A 21807-nucleotide genomic window follows, 5' to 3' on the forward strand; every position below is an offset into this window, starting at 1 on the left:
GTTATCTATGATGTTTTTCACTAAAAACAATCTCATAAAATAAATATTACCTATGTAAAGAGGTAAGTAATGTTTTTCTTTAATTTAACTTACTTGAATGCTCCCTGTGGCATAATATCTTAATGCCAGAAGAAGTTGAATTTCGGGAGTTATTGGCAGACCTCTTCGCGTAGTTTTCCGCAAATCTGGTGCAACCATCGCGAATATTACATTCCGCGTGACATCTTTCGTGAACCTGAACTTCAACCGAAATTCGGTCTCATCATATCTTGCGTACGGGTCCTGCATGTCCCTGATGTATCTCCTTGGTAATAGAGCATTTTGCGCGAATTCAATCATGCGTACATTGTTCGCAATAATTGCAAACTGCGTATGCATATTTTGCATATGCATGCCAAACGAATTCAAGTTATTAATATCCATATTAAGATAATTTTTGAAATGAGTTTGTATGTACTGTTTTAAAGGCACGCGATTCTATTTTGACAGCAGCTGTCAGTGGTTAAACAGAAGGGCGCGAGTTCATAATAAAAGTAGTCTATGGTTAAGGATTCCTTATCTCTATAGACTATATTAAAGTTAACAGATGGATTTCGGCTACTTACAAATTTTACTGTTATTTTATGGTAAGTACGAATTGAGCAGAGCTTAAATAAAAATTGAATGGTATTGCAAGTAATTATAAAAGAAATACCAACTAATTAATAATTCTGTAGCTCAGAGGCAGAAGGATGCAAGTGCCAAATACCCAATTGTTCAGGAGAGCCAAAAAACAATTTTTATTTTAAACGAATACTCATAACTTCTACGAAAATATACACAGAATGATCATTATTTTTTTTATTCTAATTCAATTAAAGTACTTCGGGAATATGTAAGAAAGGAATTTAATATAATACAATTTTATATCTAAAAAAAATAAAATAAAAAACGTAGTGTGGATTTGCATCCTTCTGCCTCTAAAGATATTTTGTTAATGTAGATTTGTATCTTATTTACCTAGCCAAAATAAAACAATTTATAAGTTAAAAAAAATTATAGGTATACATATAACAAAGCAAAACACATTTTTTTTTAAATTTTATTATGTCATCATCATCATCATCATCACCAGCCTAAATCTATTCACTGCTGGATGAAGGCCTCGCTAATCTCCAAGCTGATTCCACTTCTCTCGTTCCTGTGCGTTGCGTTGCCAAGTTTTTCCGCAGAACTTTATCATTTCATCGATCCAGCGGCCTCTAGGTCTACCTTGCGGATGTTTTGTACTTCTTGGATACCACTGGATGACTAAATTTGTCCAACGATTGTCCTTTCTTCGAGCTATGTGTCCAGCCCATTTCCATGTAAGGTTTTTAGCAAACTCTATCACATCATTAATCCTTGTCTGTTCCCTTATCCACTCATTCCTCTTTTTCTTTTTTTGCGTTATGCCCAGCATTCACGTTTCCATACCACGTTGAGCTACTCTAAGTTTCTGGATCTCTCTTTTACTTAGGGTCAATGTTTTACACGCATGTGATTACGGGAAGTACACACTGGTTGAACACTTTGCACTTTAGGCACAGTAGGAGGTTTTTTTGAAGAAATTATGCAGGAGGCCAAAAGCACTCCAGCCTAGCTTTACTCTGCGAACAATTTCATCAAATATACATCCATATATAGACACTTTTTGTGCCAGATAGATGTAGTTTTTCACCTGTTTGAGCTGAATGCCATTGATGAGGATCTCTTTTTGGCCCGCAAAGCAGTTAAACATGACTTTCTTCTTTGATACATTTATTTTCAAGCCTGTTTTGTTGCTTACTCCAGCGAGTTCCTACATTTTGCTTTGGAGGTCTTCTGAGTCTTGCAAACTACTATTTATTATCATCGGCAAAGCGCAGATGACTCACGTATTCTCCATTTATGGCAGGGGAGGGCAAACTGCGGCCCGCGGGCCGCATGTGGCCCGCCGGGTATTTTTTTGCGGCCCGCCATCATTGATTGTACTTCTGATTACGAATAACTTTTTTATAATTTTTTTAAAAAAACATTGACAATAGATTTAAATTTGAAGAATTTGCTGTTTCGTAAATGTATTAGCTCAGTATGTCTTCCTTGCGTTTCGTCTCACACTATGTAATGACAATTTTCTACGATGAACATCGATTTCAATAGATATTGATAGTGTACCGACAGATCTACAACTTGATATTATTGATCTACAGTGTGACACTGATTTAAGAGAATTGCATCGTCGTGAAGAAATTTCCAAATTTTACAATGCCCTTAATTCAGACAAATTCGACCGACTTAAAAATTATTGCAAGAAAAATGTTCGTTATTTTTGGATCAACCTATATATGTGAACAAACATTTTCGATCATGAACCTCAATAAAAAATATTTACGATCAAATATCTCCGATGCCCATTTGCAAGCAGTTTTGAGAATATCAACTACAAAATTAACACCTGAATTTTAAAAAAATATTCAAAAATGTACAACAGTTTCATTCTTCTCATTTTTTTTTGTAATGTTTATTTTTCGTGATAATAAATAGTGTATATCTAAAAATGGTATTTTACTTGCGGCCCGCCGCTCATTTTAAATTGTTGAATTTGGCCCTCCATCCAAAAAGTTTGCCCCCCCCCTGATTTATGGGGACCCGTGTCATCCCAGTCAAGTTGCCTAAATAAGTCTTTAAGTGTAGCTATAAATAGTTTAGGTGCGATTGTATCACCTTGTCGGACTCCTTTGCTGATATGAAATGCGCGATGGTTTATGGAGATGTTGTTACGCTACTGTATATATTATTGAAAATATTTATATGGCGCCCGGGGATTCCATGATTTCTGAGTGCACGAGTATTGAAAATTTCTTTATGGAATCGAACGCTTTTTCATAGTCTGTAAAACCCATGGGTAGCGGCAGCATGTATTCCTGTTATCGCTCTGATTTCTCTGATGACTTGGATATGGTCCATAGTGCTGTATCCTCTTCTAAAGCTCGTTCTCCTGGCTGGTTCTCGTCTAGTACATATTACAGACAGCTTGAGAGAATTTTATCTTAGTGGATTATTGGATTTGCATCTTTTTGCTATACATATCTTGGACTAGGACTTCCATCTCTCTGCCTTTAATAAATAAAGCCTTTAGCATGACGATTCTTAAAAAAACTCATTTTCCCAAAAAATGGAGTTGCATCCGTCTGCCTCTGAGGTACAGATATACTAGACCATATCATTATAAACAAATGAAAGGAGTTTTACCCACCAATAAAACTCTTAATATTCATGTTGACTTTGAAGTCCTTGAGATAGGGTTTGCTTTTCTTTCGCGCGAGGTGTTATTTTACAATTTTTTATTCCTTTTTCTTGTCGTTGGTGATGTCTACCTTTTTATTTACTGGTCATACCCGCCCAGCGTCCCAATTTCTATAATCACGGCTGTCATATTGGTTCATGTATTACAGCAGTTTGTTTGTGTGGGTCGATAATCTTACAGAACGAACATTTTCGAAGCGTAAAATGGACGTAAAACGTGAAGCAGATGACTTCCAACCCGATGCAGATGTGTCATTGCAAGGAAATAACCCAGAATTAAATACTTGCAACAAACGAGAGTATGCTGATGATCCCTGCTAAAGTATATTAGTCTATGCCTGCTACGCTGCAGAGGTTAGATTTTCAAAGGTTATTTATTATAAAAACTGCTTACCTACCTGATAAATTATAGTGATTATTTTTTTCCAACCATAATATCTGTGTAGGAAATAAAATTATATTGTAATTCTCTAGGCAATCAACATATTATTATAATGACACCAACGATATCAGTAAACAGGAATAAAGTTTATTATCGTCATAAGAAGACATTGATATCCTTTTTTATTTATAAAATTAATGATTTTTTTAGATCCCTTCAAAGTACCTTACAACTCTAAAATTGGAGAATGATTTTGAGCGGGTTGACTCGGAGAGTGAGATTGTTCAAGAGGATGTGGAGCAAAGTAATTATTATAACCCTCAACCTCCTTGCTATTATTCGGAATGCAACCCAGAACATCAGGTATATAACAATCTATTCATTTTAAATAGGTAATTTATATATTACTATCATAACGGTAACACAGAAAAAATTTAACACAATGTGAGTGCAAATTTATTAGTTTCCCATTTTTCTGATACTACAAACATGCGGTCGTTATGTAACCTTCTCCTCCGCCAACTTGATTCCGATGATCAGTTTCCAAATAGGAATGCAAAAATATGTCAATATCTTGGCGTAAGTGATATTATTAATTTATTATTATGTAACCGGAATGTATTATATATCTGACGATTCACACATAAGACTGTTAGGTAGGTATATATTATAATATTATTAACTTACAAATTTTACTGGTGACTTGATGTAGATGCGTATAACTAAAAATGGAAATATAACACATTTCAAACAACTCACCATATCCAGGATATCATCTAGTAGACAAGGTGAAAAAATGATATTAGGTGCGGATAAAGGAATGCGTGCCTATATCCAACTGTTGTTTATCACAAATCTTTCACTATTAAAGTATGACAGCAACATTGTCAGAGTAAAATTTTCATTAGTCAAACTAATTCATTTCTATCGGGTGCGCTTACTGAGCTGTGCGCCACCGAGTGGCTACGTACATATGCTACATATTTTTTCACTTTCCATGCAAAATTCTGCACTTTCCTCTCAAGTTCGCTGGTAATATGGAATTTGGTACTACAGGCATGGGAATAGCCTGTATATAAAGAAAATTAAATTTATTTCGCTATTTTGGTATTTTGGTATGTCATACCTAAACCGATAGTAGGATGTGCCTCAACAAATATCAATTATTTTAAAACCTATGTTAAACTTATTATTATTCCCACAAATCTTCCACTACTAAATTGTATACTAATTTTCAGAAAATTGGTTTTAACAAAGAGTGTGTTGCTAATACAAAACCCTAAAGCCTTGAATTCACTAGGGGACAAAATGTATCGCAACCAAGGCCTGAACAAAAACGATGCATGAGTGCGAGTGAGAAAGTATTCGGCACACTTACAATCTCTGCGACACGCGCTAGAGTAAGATAAAAGGTCTACTAGCTACAAGCCAGTTTCCAAAAGTATCGCCATAAAATCGGGGCGAAACGCTTCACATAGCGTCGATAACTTGCGAGCTCGTGTTGCTAAAATTGATATTTTTTGTGTTAAACATAAAGTCAGTGGTAAATATTTTTGATTAATTAAGTACAAAAGATGGTTCTGTGTGTTGTCTTAAAATGTGGTAGCCGTACTGATAAGCAAGAAGATGGTATTACGTTTCATAAGTAAGTTGATACATGTTCGTGATAATTTATTTGTATTTTATTATATATTTTAATATCAGTGACCTAGTGTTTCTTTAAAATAACTTAAATTATGGATATCTTTATCTAATGGTTGCATTTTGACCGCTTAAAAATACTATATAACGTAAAAAAATAGAAAATTATATTTTAATTCTGAGCGTCTAGTGCGAGCACTTTGGGCGAGCACTAGCGAAATGGTCTATGGTCTCGAACATTTGTAGACGAATGCGTTCGCTCGCTCACAAACCAAACGCAAGGCACGCGGCTTCATTTAGCAATGCAACGGGTGGCGTCTAGATGTATCTATAGTCTAAGATCGCAACATATTGAATCTACGTGCCGGCGCAACGATGCGCTCTGTCGCCCATCGTTGGACGCAACATATGCGGCTTTTTTACGTGACGCGAGACATGTTTCACGATGTCGCTTCGCTTGTGCCTTGTACTCACTAGGGGACAAAATGTCTCGCAACATGGCGCGCAGCATTGAGTCTACGAGCCGCCCCAACGTTGCGAACTGTTCCGTACGTTGTACGAAACCTAGCGAGACTTTTCTACGTGATCCGCGACATGTTGCATGTGTACGTTCCACGAGCGAGCGCAAGGGGGCAACCCATCGTCATTCGTGCGTAGGAATTGGCAAGTGCGATGGTATGGTCCAAACTGCGTGATAGGGAATGTTTATGAATTTTCACACAAACGGTGAAATAATAAAATTAATTTAATAACAATATTAAAATATATCGAAACTGTAACGATGAAAAATAATTATGTTAATTATATTATTTTTGTTGCCGAGAAAAAAAATCAATGCAAAAAAACGTTTATTTTTATTTCGATTTTTTATGAATTATTTTGATTCATATTTGTTAATAAAGAAAATATTATCGACCTGTATATTCGAAAATTAATATATCCATTATTTAATTTAATATTTTTTGTTCTATCCATTACAGAAAAATAAATAAAATTTACTATTTTTAATTTTAGAACATAAAAATATTTACTTGATAGATAATATTATTCAAAAAAAAAAATATAGTGATCAACATAACTCCGCGATACTCTAGTGCAAGTCTAACTTCTTTATTCATTTCAGAGTGATAACACCATCTTTAGGTAGGTACCTATAATTAGTTGGATTGCAATAACTTGCGATGTTATTTTTATCTCCGTAAAATAATGAAATTAAAACACCAATTTTCATAAGCTTACTATTTTCTATGGTAATGACGACGTTACCTACACAAATCAGCTTCACCGTTGAACGGAATGAGATGGGTGAATGGCTAACCATTCCTCTTAAAAACTGTTATACCTATATCTATTATAAACATATGCGATGGGGTGGAAATGGTAATTTCCATTCTTATATAGATACCTACCCATATATTTATATATGGCACCCACCATGGCCTAGTTAGTATAGCATCTGTCTCTGGTAAGACACAGGTTCGATCCCGCGGCTGGCCTTGATCAAGTGCAAGGATCTAGTAGATAAGGCGAATGGCTAACAACCATTTCTCGTAATATTAACTTCAATATTTCGTACAGTGTCTGTTAAATACTACCTCACTTTTTCAAATAGGTACATACATACATACATAATAGGGACGTCATCTAACATAAGAAAGAAAACATCATCAGATATAGAATATAGATGCTTATTGCTTGGTATCTATATCGATACTTGCAAGTGTCGATAGTATCAAGGACCAATGTATTAAAACTTTTAAATATTTTCTTGAAAAACAACAAAAGAAAATTTTATTTTGAGACCCGTTTTCAAATATCGGGTGAAATTGGTGGTAAATTTAAAATAGACGTCGTTCGTTCACATCTCCGAAAACATATTCCGAGAGAAATAAAACGAAAAATAATTGACTGCTAATAACTTAAATATGTATGAACAAGGTAAAACATTTAATACAGCAAGGTTCCAATGAATTCGGCGAATGGCTGATAACCATTCCTCGTATAATCTATATAATGTGGCAATATGTGGTCCGCGTACTATACGATATAAAAAATGTATATTACATAAAATGCATAGCACATCCAAAATACTATAATTTTGAATATTTTGTAATTAAATATTATTATATTTTCGACAAAATTATTGCCCACTCACCAATGGTAAATACCTACACACTGTCAACAAATGCAGTTAATTATACATATTATCTTGTATAATAAAATTAATACAATAAAGTAGGTAAAAAGCTTATTACCTACTTATTAATTGACTGCTGATAACTTAAAGCACGTCCAAAATACTGTAATTTTGAATATCGGAAAAAAGTTCTTTTTCTACATTTAAAAATACCTACACCAAAAAAGTACAGAATTTCAGAATACATATTATATTGTACTCGTACCTACCATAATTTCGTGCGAGTAGGTACATACTATAATTAAGTTATTCATTTTGTTTATACTATTAAAATATGAAGTCATATTATTATACTGCTCTACTGTATTTTTTTAATTATGCAGAACATAAATTAAATAAGTACCTACTTAAATATTATTCTCCGCAGTCTACATAATTATTTTTACCGATAAATAATAATGCCAAAAATTGTTTCAGCGACGTCGTGTCATAAACGTAATAATTTATTATGGCATGTAGATGTTTTCTTCAAATCACATAGGTATTTACGCGAAATCAGTGCTTCGAAACCTTTTATTATTTTATACATCATGGAAATTCTGAATAAAAATAATATGTAATAAACTTTTACCCGATTTTTTAATACATGGATGTTTATTATAATATTATCATTAACATTTAGGTACTAAACATTTCAAAGTTTTCGATTACTATTTTTTTAGTAGTTCACCATTTTTTCTCATGTTAATCTTTTATGTTGAAAATTCACTGTTTTTGTAAAATACGGGATTTTTACATATGAAATGAAAGAAAATCCGGCTTCTATGTGGGGAATTATATAAATCACTGTTGATCTTGTGACTGTCGGGCTACGTATTATTTATGTTTAATTGCATAATATTTTCGATATTTAACTTCGCGTGTATAATAAAATGAACAGTTATAATTACAATTTTAAATTTACACTTGTTTACGTAGGCGTGTGTAGCCGAGATCTTTCAATATACCTACATAATGTCAATTATTATATGAATACAAATTCACCCACAATAAAAACGTTGTGGAATCGCCATCAAGTATTATGCCAAGTCCCAAATCAAGATAAGTCTCCTCGTAAATAAATAAACATTGTTTTAAAGTTGCATATCAATTGTATGCAAATATGTGTATAAAAACAATTCATACTAAGTATTTTAAACAAATGTGCACGTTTTTTTGTATTTCTCACGGATGGAAAACGTATGAAAACGCACAAACAAGAAAGTGTGGACGTGTTTACAAATATTTTGTTTCACTTAAAGTAACGCCGTGTGGTCTCGACGAATGTTGTTTTGATTCAATCTCGCAAATTTATATGATATGGACTGCCCAGACTACATTTAAATTGATGACAATGTTTGCAGTTCAGGACGTGCGTAGAGTTTCAAATGTTTGTAACGTGCATTTGTTAAGTGATATAAGTTTACAAACAATTATATAAGGGGTACGAAACGGCCACAGGGTCGCCCTAAAAGCCGCTGGATTGATGAACTGGTAAAGTTCGGCGGAAATACATGGCAGCGAACGACACAGGACCGAGAGAGTTGGAGAAAGCTTGGGGAGGCCTTCATCCAGCAGTGGATTGACCCCGGCTGATGATGATGATATAATTTTTTTGCGAACAGATTATCTTATTATGTAGTGGGTATTCTACAAAAAGATCATACAATAATATCTTCTGGTTATAATCCAAACAACTCTGTGCAGGTCCTCAATTTCATTAAATATATACATTTAAAAAGGTGAAGTGCCACTGGCTCCAACGGCTGGTAATAGACGCCAGTCGGTAAAACGGATAATAAAATTTGTCTAGACATCGCATGACAAGGCCTGAAAGACAAAAATGTGCTCTATTGATATTGCAATAAGAGTCACTTTGGCGGCTATCGCGTTTTGGCGACAAGTATGTACAAGCAAATGTTCTGCGACATTGCGTCGTAGTGTGTCCGCATTTTGTACAAGAAACATGTTTCGCGGCTTCGTTCCCGAAACATCGACGTAGATGTTGTGCGTCATGTTGCACGATTTGTCCCCTAGTGAATTCAAGGCTTAAAGCAAACATAAGAATCCTCAACCCGGTTGCTCTTATTTAAAATGCACTAGGTACAGTAAATCAATTATCTACACAATATTATATAAACAAACAATATAGTTAATGTGACTTGCAATCGGCAAGGAGGTACTAGTCTGCTGCTAAAAATATGTAGGTCGTCATTGAATATGTTTACCTAAGATTACGATTCTTTGATAAACATATATGGGGACTGGTGTTTTATTATAAATCCCTAAAAAGTCTAGTGAATACATGCAGCCAGATTCCGTCGAAGTGCTATCTTTAGATCTTACGCATACCTTAGAAATCTGAAGCTGATATGTCGTATTGGGGACATAAGCAATCGTCTGAAATTATATATTCAATACTCAAGAGCCATGCATTATTTACTTGAAATAAACATACTGTTATAAATTATCAACACACCCTTTCTCTCTTTAAATTCTATCCTGCCTGTATTTCAAAATTCCTACATACTGTCTCTAAGGTATATGATTATACCTATGTTGTTTGTCTTCTTGTTAATGCAATATACTCCACATTCTTTTAAGTGATTCCTGCAACTACCTACTGCAATTACATATTCAGCTAGTCTCGGATTGCCAGAGAGGATCTTAGAAGTACAGGAGCCATACAATGAAATACAGATTGATTATCAAGACATTAAAAAAGAATTACGCGTATATGAAACGATTATTAATAAAGTCAGTTGCACTGCTAAACGTAATCATATACAACCTAACGTCAATGCAAAACACGATGGAATCGACATTGCCGAAACCATAACTAAATACAGAGAGACCTTCTTGAATAGACTGACGGAAGCGCCTCATAAAAAACCTACACTATTTGCCAACAAAATTCAAAATTTTAAGCACAAGCGCAAGGAAGCTAGGCTCTGTCATAAGATGATGCCCCCGGACTCTCCAAATCCTGATGATCCACCCCCTCCTCACTCAATTACAGGTACCTCTTCCACAGCGGATGCGGCCGGCAGTACTCTGACCCCGCCGGATCCCTTCCAGGGTCTAGTGGTAGAGGTAAAAGAATGTTTGGAAGCCCTAAGAATTAAACTAGGTAGCTTTAGAATGTACATCAGAATGAGACTCGGGCTCAAAGCCCAGGTGAGAGCTAAACTTGTGGAAAACGGAAAACGGGGTATACCCCCTAGGGACTGGGCGAACATCTTTAATGTTATAAAATGATCCACAAAAGATCATAATTTCAAGCCGAACATCCCGCTAAAGGATGAACTTTTTGTTTGTTGGACCCATAAGGACAATATTCGGAAGAGGGTTTTTCTTAATTGTTTTCCCTCGAAAGACTTGTTTGAAAAGCGAAGGTAAATGTAAATTCAACAGCTCAATACTTAGCCAGATTACATGCGGGAAAGGGCATTAATGTACTTACAAGACCCAACCCTATAAATAATAGTCAGGAAACCGAGGTCTGCCTCTCAGACCTCACAAGGTGTCAGTTAAAAGAAAGGGTAGGGGGGGGGGAAATATTCGGGACTTGATATCCGGCAGGCGAAGGCTGGACAGTCTGTCCGCCGGAGCTCCCGCGATGATTGTCAATCTCTTTAAAATGCCGTTTCGTTAATTAAACATTTAATTAATAAATTCCCGATGTCAATTATGTTAAAATAACTCTTAATAAATTGAAAAACTTTATAACGTCATTGTTTAGAGTTCATTACTGTCGCGGTAGTTGGCATGCGGCGCGCCCTCCACTTTTGCGTTCCCGTGTTGGGCTAAGGCTTCCCAATGAAGCCGTTCCCTAACATGATATTTGGTGTCAATAGCAGTATGGTAAATCCGTGCTATAACACCTTGTTTATTTGTACAGGGCGGTTGTTAGTAATTTTGAAGAATCACAAATACCCATGCAAATAACATAAATATATTGTCCTCACCGGGAATGGACCGGAGCGCACAGGTGTTCCGTTCCGGTTCATAAGATCCCCAAAATTATCGCTCCGTGTCGTGGAAAAAATAATTTGACCGCCTGAGCTAAATATGCCATATAACAAAAACTAACAATTATTTTTATAAGATACACATAAAATTAGTATTTTAATATTTTCGTAAAATTATCGAGCGTTCCGGTACGTAAAAAAATCCATTTCAAGTGCTGAACCCAGAGCTCCCGGATGAAAGTCCAACGCCTTACGCACTGCACCACGAGTCACCTCATTATGCTGGTTGTGAGTATCATAAAATTATTGTTTTATTTTAAAGAATGAAATTAAGAAGGTGGTGCCAAGTAAAAAAGACACTTTACAAATAAAACACACAAAAGTACACAGCTCAAACAGTGACAGCTAAATTTTAATGTCAAAAAATATCCTTGACATAGGTAATAACATATTGCCTCAATTAGAAAGAATAACGTAAAACCCCCTAACTTCAACTAGAAACTCATGTTTTTACTATAGCAATACTTTAAGCCACTAAGGCGATTTTAAAGATAATATTCGTCCTGGCAATACACAATTTTCAAACCGCCATTGGCGCCATTATCGTCGCCGTGTAGTAACGTTTTTTCAAGTCCGGTGTGAAGAGTTTCTTTCGGAATACCTCTGAACTTTTGCTGATTTCTACGGATTTTTTAGAGGTAAGTTCTTCATATTTTTACTATAATATAGTGATGAAGTCTGCTTGCCAAATGTAATGTGCGATTTCCTATATTTATAATAAAACATCAATTATTTGAGTATGGAATGACAGGCTATGTTTTGTGAACTACTTGTTCCTATACTTCTAGGGTATCCATGGAAATAAGCCGAACCGAATCGTTTATTACGGTCTCACCTTACGCCGGAACCATTTATTGCCGTAATAAAACTTGTCGAGTGTTCACCCACTTGTCTGCGGATTTGTATATACGGGTGCCGCCGTGTTCCATTATGCTCCATTCAAATAACGGTGTCTGTACATGCGCGTCTATTTGAAACAAGTATTCCTTATATTAAAACAGAAAAATATTTTTTCTCTATGGTCAGTTTTTGATGTCTATGGGCACTTAACTGTCAAATAAATGATATTTTTTTACATTTTGTCGCTAGATATACCTAGTGGTCTATATATTTTGAACTCGCTATTACATTTACTTTCATATTATTTCTTTTATTTTTCGATTAATACTACATTATGGCCGGATAATCCGAATGCCGAATAAACGTTATTGAATAAATATAATCATTACAATATAAACAAATAAAAGTAAATGGTTATCGTGATAGTATACCTACCTACCATATAATCATTATTCATAAATCGATTCCAGCATAATCATGGGAATTGAGTTGTTCAAAATATTATATTACTTATATTTATTTGATTTTCATGAATCTGCGTTTGATGTGTATTTACCAACGAGACTCTTAAATTTGAAAGCGTCGCCGCTTTTACGAAATTTGGGGCATTGTAGATTAGTTTTATATACGAAAGCAAAGTTAAGTACGTATAAATAAAGCATTCATGATTGAATAAAATGAAGCACCAATTATAGGTTCAATTGTAAAATAGATAATACCATTAGACAATAATCAAAATAATTCACTGAATCATAATGAAATACGGAAGAAAACAAGTACCTATGACAATTATCAACAAACGCGGGCTATCAGTTGCGATCTGTCAAAAATGACTCTGCCGAATTTAGCAATCGGTTCGCTAAACTTATGGTAGAGGGGCATTATGCCGGCGCTCCATTGGCACGCAAGTCAGACGATTTACAGTCTTCGGACTTTTTTTTCGCGTGGAGCACCCCAGGTCTGCGGACTTTTTAATCCGCAGACCAGGCTCGTTGGATTTCAAACATGTTTGATATTTTACTCGCCGAGCCGCTGAAATTCGTACGTTCACCACGCTTTACCGTCACATTATTTATATCTATGCCGACGGACGACAGCGCCATCATTATTTTACTGTCATTCAAAGTGTTCGGACATCTCACATCGATAACAACAATGGTAGATCTACGAGTGCATTCGAAAAGTTTCTTGGAAGATTTTATTAGTTGTTTTAAAGACAACCCATCGTTGTGGAAGACGACCAGCCCACTATACAAGAATCGTGATGCCAAGTCCTTGGCGTATGCGGAACTTTTGGAGATTTTAATCAAGGTGGAGCCGCAGGCAAGGGTCGACGATGTTAAAAAGAAAATACAGACATTGAGGTCGGGTTACAGAAAGGAGAGAAATAAAGTAAGGACATCATATCGAAGCGGAGCCGGCACAGACGCAGTTTATCTACCCAAACTGTGGTACTATAAAAATTTGGAGTTCTTGAACGACCAAATGGAAGGTACGTAGGAATGCTTTAAAGCTATTTATTATACACGTGCAGATTATGAAATTGTCGTACCTAGCTCTGAAAGTGACATCGCATTAGATTAGCTACTATTAAGCAATTAAAACATACAGCTATGAATCATTTCTAGTCACAATAAAATTTCTTATTCTTTGCCGAGGTAGGTAATAAATAATAATAATATATAGGTACGAGGGAATGCTTTAAAGCTATTTATTATACACGTGCAGACTATGACATTGTCGTATCTCTGAAAGTGACATCGCATTAGATTAGCTACTATTAAGCAATTAAAACATACAGCTATGAATCATTTCTAGTCACAATAAAATTATTTATTCTTTGCTGAGGTAGGTAAGAAATAATAATATATAGGTACGATCATGGCGGTGGAAGCGCGGCTTATTGAGTCGTGGTCGGGTCCCAGGTTCAAATCCTGGGTCTGACAAGTACACATTGAATTTCAATTTGTGTATGAGTCAGAGTATGGACCTAATATGTTGAGCAAGTGGCTGACATCCATTTCTCGTAAAAACAAAATCTGTCAATACAAACCTCCACTCCGTGGAGGTCCATATTATGATCGGACATGGTCGAAAGAAGAAGAAAAGAAATGATCATAAAATCAAAAATCGCTCGAGTTAGGTTCCTTCAGAGACAATCAATAAATCGTCAATCATCAATCAAAATTAATGGTACAGTTTGGTTATGAGGAATACAGCGGAAAACACATTTTGAAAATACCCGATATACTGGATTACACCAATTATACCAATATCAATATTAACCGTATGAAGGAATGGGTACTTAGGGGAGAGATAATAAAAAACAAGTTTGAGTATTATGTTGTATTTTAACAATTTACATTTTGTTTTACAGAATCGAGCTCAATATCCAGCATGGTGGACGATTTGGAAAACATGTCTCCTGATGAGAGTTACTCCAACTCGTTAAACAACGAAGATTGTATTGAGGTAAAACATTTTAACTAAATTGTTACATTGGTTTAATTTATCTATTGCTTATCATACTTTCTTGCCATGTGACAGCCCCGGTAGTATTAAAATATTTTTCGAAATCTCCTCGCGCTTTCTTAGCATTGGCAGTCGAGTTCCGATTAGTCGTTGCTTCCAAAGGCGCTAAGGTGTCCTGTGACCTCAGTCCGAGCTCTATTAAACCTGTCTCAGGATTTTCCCTATCAAGGTCATGAGAAGGAGTATAAGTATGTGTTGATTTGCGACGAATAAAAGTTGTGCAGCACACAGCAAGCTATTGCTAAGCTGTTGTATTGATATTTTCAATTTTCATGTTTATTGGAGCTTGAAAAATGCGGAATCTAGCAGCTAAAATGCCAAAAACATTTTCTATAATTCGCCTGGCTCTGCATGTCCGATAATTATATATTCTTTTACTGTGATTTAATTGCCTTTGTGAATACGGCTTTATGAAATCGTTACGTAATGCAAAGGCTTCATCGCCAATATAAACAAATGGCAGTGCATCAGAATTAGCAGTAGGTTTTTTTGGTGCAGGTATTTTTAATCTGCCTTCGTCTAAACGTTTGAAAAAATCAGATTTTCTCAGTACGCCTCCATCAGAAATACGTCCATTTGTTCCAACATCAACATTAATAAATTCATAATTAGCATTTGCAATCGCCATCAAAACAATGCTGTGGAAATGTTTGTAATTATAAAAGTGGGAGCCGGCGCCTGCAGGTGGCACGATTGCAATGTGTTTCCCATCAACTGCGCCCAGGCAATTTGGAAATTGCCATTTACTATTAAATTCTTCTGCAATCGTCTCCATTTCTTCGTGCGTATCAGGGAACTGCAACAAAAAATAATCAACATTTTATTTACAGATAGAATATTCGCCTTCAACATCCACGTTGTCGACTACTCCAAGGTCGAATCTCAATAGAGCACCAGAACCCCCATCGTTCAAACGAAAAAAATCGAATGATAGCGCCAACAAAGTGTTAGAATTAATCACCGACAAACTAAGCAAGACTGAAGATGAATTTGATGTTTTTGGCAAAATGATGGCCATGAAACTACGATCGATGTCACAGGGACAAAGATTGCTGGCCGAGAAGCTGATGCATGAAGTTGCCTTTATGGGACAAAGTGACAAAATAATGCCAGCAACTACTGTTCATACTCAACCAGTTTATCGTATATTAAGCAAAAATGTACAAAAGCCGGTATAATAAATTAATGTTTTTTGTATGAATAAATATCTTGTAAAAATATTTGTTTTTTTGTTTGTTTTTATGCCTATAAACCTTAGCTTAAGCGATACAACAAATGGTAAGTATTTGAGCTATGTTAGCAAACCTATATTATTATGTGGCCTCATTTAGAAATCAAATTCCATGCTTGCTTTTCGAAGAATATGACTAGTATTACAATACATTCAACAGGAATAATTAAGCAGCTTGCTTACAGCCTATATGGAGAGTCCTGGCTAGGTACAGCATTCTAATGGTCTATTGAATATTTAGCATGTCAACGATGGCCTTATTTGTGACTATATATATACCTATCTCAAATGCATCTTGTCTGCCATTCTTATGATGTTGCCGTCTATGATTTATATAGGTAAAACAATCCACTAAACGTTCACTTTATAAGACCAACCAATGTCTACTTGTTAATGATATATTTGTAAATTTGCCCAACTTTATTAGATGACGTATAATATAATACACACCTTGAAATATTCTCCTTTCAAAACGTCAATGATGACTTGGCAAGTTTCGGGAATTATCTTGCCCAGAGTTTGTCTTCCAATCGCAGTTCTATAATGCAAGTCAGTGAATGTTCCGCCGGCAGCCAAAAATCGCAGGGTTGCACATAATCTATCATGAGGAGAAATAGCTTCCCTCATCATAGTATTTTTTTTTTTAATAAATGGGGAGACCAAATTATACAGTTCTGTGTATACATCCTCCGACATTCGCAAATAATTGCGGAAATCGCTCGGTTGCAAACGCAATTCTCGTATTAAATTTGTGTGGGATAATGTCGTTCGTTTCCTTATCCAATGTTTCACCCAGTATTTGTGTACCCTTTGCTTCGTTATTACATTATCTGCCACCCAATAACCCAAAAAACATAAAACGTCGGTATCATTTAACGCCATCACGATTTAACTGTCAGATATACGTATATTATCTATGCTGTCAAAGTCGACTGTTTTACTCGTCAAATTAATTATATACTCGTTTCGTTGAACGTCTGTTGGCCAGTAGTAGAACGTAGAAAAATCTAAAGACTTATTGTCGTCGGACTTTTGGCTCGCCAATGGAGCGCTGGCATTAGGTGTTCGGGTTCGACGAGATGCTTATGTACAAAATTTCCATAAATGGAATTATACGTTTTGCACGCCATCTGGCGTAAAATCGCATTCGAAAATATTGCATGAACAGGGTATTCGTCTGACGTTAGGGTTATCACAAAAAAATGCTTTTCTCGAAATATTTATCGTATTGATGATTCCTGCATTTTATAATATATTTTTCTCAATTGTTTTAGGTATTTGTCGCAAAATGGAAAACAAAAAACAAATCAAAAAACCCCTTTTCAAAAAGAAGAGGAATTATACCACCCAACACAGCAAGGAAATGTTGGAAAATGCTTTAGAAAATATCAGAGAGAAAAAAATACTTCGTATGAAGCGGAAAAACAATTCGGTATACCCAGGAGGACATTAGGCGGCCACAGACGGACAGTTCTCGTAACAGGTTGAACATGGCACAGACAATAACTGTTCAATAACTGTACGTTAAGGCGGCCATAGACGGTCAGTTTTCGTAGCAGTTTGAACATGGCACAGACAATAACTGTTCAATAACTGTACGTTAGTGGACACACCACAGATCAGTTTAACTACCCCATTTAAATCTGTCGAACTGTCAACAGACGTGCCCATATACGTACAGTTATTGTCTGTGGCAGAGCAAGTGTCAAAAACTATGGAGGTTATGTTCGCGGAGATAATACACAGGGGTATTGTTTAAATTAGTTTTAGGTAGGGTATACTTGAACGATGATACACGAATAATCTTTGAATTTATTATGGTTATAATTGTTTTTATTAGAAACAAATTGACATAAAATACACACCTATGACGTTGGTAAAATAAATCATGATTTCGCTAGTGGATTGTGTATTTTATCGATTCACCGAAACAATATTATACACATTCGTGTAAATATAAAATATAATCTTTTCTTTTGAATAAATTATTCCCTTTAATGGACAGTATTAATTAAGTAAGAAAACGGTAATATTTATAAAGGTATTGATTTTATATACAATAAGCCACAAAATTATATTTACATCAATCATCAGTATAATAATTAATTACTATGATATTATTAAAATATATACTTAAATTTTATTTAGATTTAGCGACATTGTCATTCACAATTAGGTATATTAATTTATGTTGTGAACGTCTTAAATTAATAATTTGTAATATTCACTACATACAATAAATAAAATTAGTCTATATTTTCACAATAACTTAATATTTATAATGCTCTCTAAAATTTTAACATTTATATTATATTGTATAAAATAATATGTTTACATAAATAACTATTACTTTGTTTTACTCTCGTAAAAATAAATAAAATTTAATATTTGCGATCTCCGCGTACATAATATTATTATATTTTTAATAATAAATGAATTTGTATTTTATAACAAGCAACACCAGCCGTAGTTGTATCGCGCGGTATATTCTACTTTACGTTACCGACATCTAATGTCACTCGAGAACTTTCGGCTAGTTGAAATTCCAACAGTTTTATAAAAACACGGGAGTGGGGGGTCGCTGGCAGTTTGAACATGGCACACATCTGAAAGGTCGAAAAGTGTCCGTCTATGGGCGCAGCAGATTATCTAGCAAAGATAACTGTATGGTTATTAACTGGCACCTGTTACGAGAACTGTCCGTCTGTGGCCGGCATTAGTGGCCACACCACAGATCAGTTTAACTATCCCATTTAAATCTGTCGAACTGTCAACAGACGTGCCCATATACGTACAGTTATTGTCTGTGGCAGAGCAAGTGTCAAAAACTATGGAGGTTATGTTCGCGGAGATATTACACAGGGGTATTGTTTAAATTAGTTTTAGGTAGAGTATACTTGAACGATATTGATGCACGAATAATTTTACTTTGAATTTATTATGGTTATAATTGTTTTTATTAGAAACAAATTGACATAAAATACACACCAATGACGTTGGTAAAATAAATCATGATTTCGCTAGTGGATTGTGTATTTTATCGATTCACCGAAACAATATTATACACATTCGTGTAAATATAAAATATAATCTTTTCTTTTGAATAAATGATTCCCTTTAATGGACAGTATTAATTTAGTAAGAAAACGGTAATATTTATAAAGGTATTGATTTTATATACAATAAATTTAAACATGCCACAAAATTATATTTACATCAATCATCAGTATAATAATTAATTAAGTACTATGGTATTATTAAAATATATACTTAAATTTTATTTAGATTTAGCGACATTGTCATTCACAATTAGGTATATTAATTTATGTTGTGAACGTCTTAAATTAATAATTTGTAATATTCACTACATACAATAAATAAAATTTGAGTACTGAGTTATAAGTCTATATTTTCACAATAACTTAATATTTATAATGCTCTCTAAAATTTTAACATTTATATTATATTGTATAAAATAATATGTTTACATATATAACTATAACTTTGTTTTTTTCTCGTAAAAATAAATAAAATATAATATTTGCGATCTCCGCGTACATAATATTATTATATTTTTAATAATAAATGAATTTATATTTTATAACAAGCAACACCAGCCGTAGTTGTATCGCGCGGTATATTCTACTACGTTACCAACATCTAATGTCACTCGAGAACTTTCGGCTAGTTGAAATTCCAACAGTTTTACAAAAACACGGGAGTGGGGGGTCGCTGGCAGTTTGAACCTGGCACACATCTGACAGGTCGAAAAGTGTCCGTCTATGGGCGCAGCAGATTATCTACCAAAGATAACTGTATGGCCGCCATTACGTATTAACTGGCATGTTCAACCTCTTCGAAAACTGTCCGTCTGTGGCCGCCTATTACTGGATAAGCTGAATGGAAAGCAATCCAGAAATGTTGGGTGCCCTACGCGTCTGACGGCAGAGGAAGAATCCAAAATAGTGAAAGTGCTTGTGGCTGCTGGAGATTTTGGCAGTCCTTTAACCGTTTTAGATTTGAGACTCATCGTTCATAGATATCTTCTTGGGAATGGCCGCGAATCTTTGTTCCAAGGAAAGATTCCAGGGATAAAGTGGGCACACAATTTTATTAAACGACACAGGGATACATTAACAACGTGAGCCACGCAAAATATTAAACGGTCGCATGCTGAGAAGACATGCAGTGAAATGTCAATTTATTTTGATAATTTGAAAGTGTCTTTAGATAAAATCCCACCTGAAAACATATTAAATTATGATGAGACGAATCTCACCGATAATCCAGGTGCATCGAAATGTTTATTCAGGCGCGGGATTAAATACCCAGAGAGAGTGCTAAACTACACGAAAGGTTCAATATCGGCAATGTTCGCTATTTCTGCAGATGGCGTATCATTACCCACATATTATGTTGTGTATAAGGCGGAATGTCTGTGGGGTCAGTGGTGTATCAACGGGCCTAAAGGTGCAAGATTTAATCGAACGAAATCAGGGTGGTTCGATACTGCCATATTTGAGGATTGGTTTAGATCAATAGTTCTTCCTTGGGAGAGAAAAAAATCTGGTCCCAATCTATTGATCGGCGATAATCTCGCATCTCACGTCAATACGCACATAATTGATGCATGCGAACATAACGAAATCAGATTTGTTTTCCTTCCGCCAAATTCGACACACATCACTCAACCACTTGACGTCTGTTTTTTGGACCGATGAAGAAACAGTGGCGAAGAATATTACTGGAATATAAAACCAAAAATCCATCGGAAAGTTCAATGAACAAATCTCACTTCCCTGATTTATTAAAGGAGTTGATAGAAGTTTCTCAAAAAAGGGAAAATATTATCAGTGCTTTTTCCAGTACTGGAATTTGCCCTGAAAAGGTTTTGAAAAAACTGCTGACTCACACGGAATGAACTTCTTTTGGAGTTGATACAGGTCTATTAGACTATTTAAAAGAAAATCGATCCCAAAATCCAATGAAAAAGGTACGCAATAAAAAATTAAATGTGGAACCTGGGACCTCCATATGCTCCGACGATTTTGGTTGGCACACCGTGCAACTAAATAGTCGTATAGAAAAAAAACATGTTGACATTACGAAGAGAACCAGCAATCATTGCACCTAATAATTTACCTATTGAAAAATGTCAACTTGTTCCTTCCTTAGCATCTAGCCCGTGTTGTCCAAGCGAAAAGGACAGTCGTGTAATTATCACTTCGAACTCTTTAATATCTGTTGCAAATCCTTCATAAGAAGACAACGGCAACTCATCAGAAAATGGGTGCAAAGATGGACATAACACTGAAACTGTAGAGAAAATTGAAGTGCAAATCGAGTCATTTTAAGTGAGAACTGTTTCCGGACCAAATCTTTAACTCATTAGTGGCACAGGTGTTCACATGGACACATCAATTTTGTTGATGGTGTGACATGAATTTTTATTTGTTTTAAAAATTGTTTATTTACATTTTTTATGTATCTGTAATATAACAGAGAATGAATAGTGAAAATAAAATTTTCATATCATTTTTAAGTTTTGAGATAATAGCCGTGTCCATATGGACACGCGTGACACTTATGTTATCATATTTTTTTTGATTCTATGGTTTATTAGTAGAATTATTATGATAGTTTTCAATACACATTACACACAAGCTAA

At 35.0% G+C, this 21807-nt stretch overlaps 1 protein-coding gene across 1 annotated transcript; it reads left to right on the forward strand.

The window, feature by feature from the left end:
• Positions 1–13478: 13478 nt before the first annotated feature.
• On the forward strand, positions 13479–16121 carry LOC147079509 (uncharacterized). Its single transcript, XM_085941684.1, has 3 exons — positions 13479–13868; positions 14754–14848; positions 15739–16121. The coding sequence occupies exons 1-3, from the start codon at positions 13532–13534 to the stop codon at positions 16084–16086; spliced, it is 780 nt and encodes a 259-aa protein (XP_085797810.1). The 5' UTR covers positions 13479–13531; the 3' UTR covers positions 16087–16121.
• Positions 16122–21807: the final 5686 nt, after the last annotated feature.

Source organism: Rhyacophila brunnea, unplaced genomic scaffold (assembly GCF_057557595.1).
Source record: "Rhyacophila brunnea isolate RB1 unplaced genomic scaffold, BYU_Rbru_1.0 scaffold_1, whole genome shotgun sequence".
NCBI lineage: Eukaryota > Metazoa > Arthropoda > Insecta > Trichoptera > Rhyacophilidae > Rhyacophila > Rhyacophila brunnea.

What these genes read in the sequence shown, in the direction of transcription:
- LOC147079509 (XM_085941684.1), top strand. Translation starts at nt 13,532, where the DNA reads ATGGTAGATCTACGAGTGCATTCGAAAAGTTTCTTGGAAGATTTTATT. An exon ending in CTTGAACGACCAAATGGAAG is followed by an intron (nt 13,869 to 14,753) that starts GTACGTAGGAAT and finishes TTTGTTTTACAG; the next exon opens with AATCGAGCTCAATATCCAGC. An exon ending in ACAACGAAGATTGTATTGAG is followed by an intron (nt 14,849 to 15,738) that starts GTAAAACATTTT and finishes TTTTATTTACAG; the next exon opens with ATAGAATATTCGCCTTCAAC.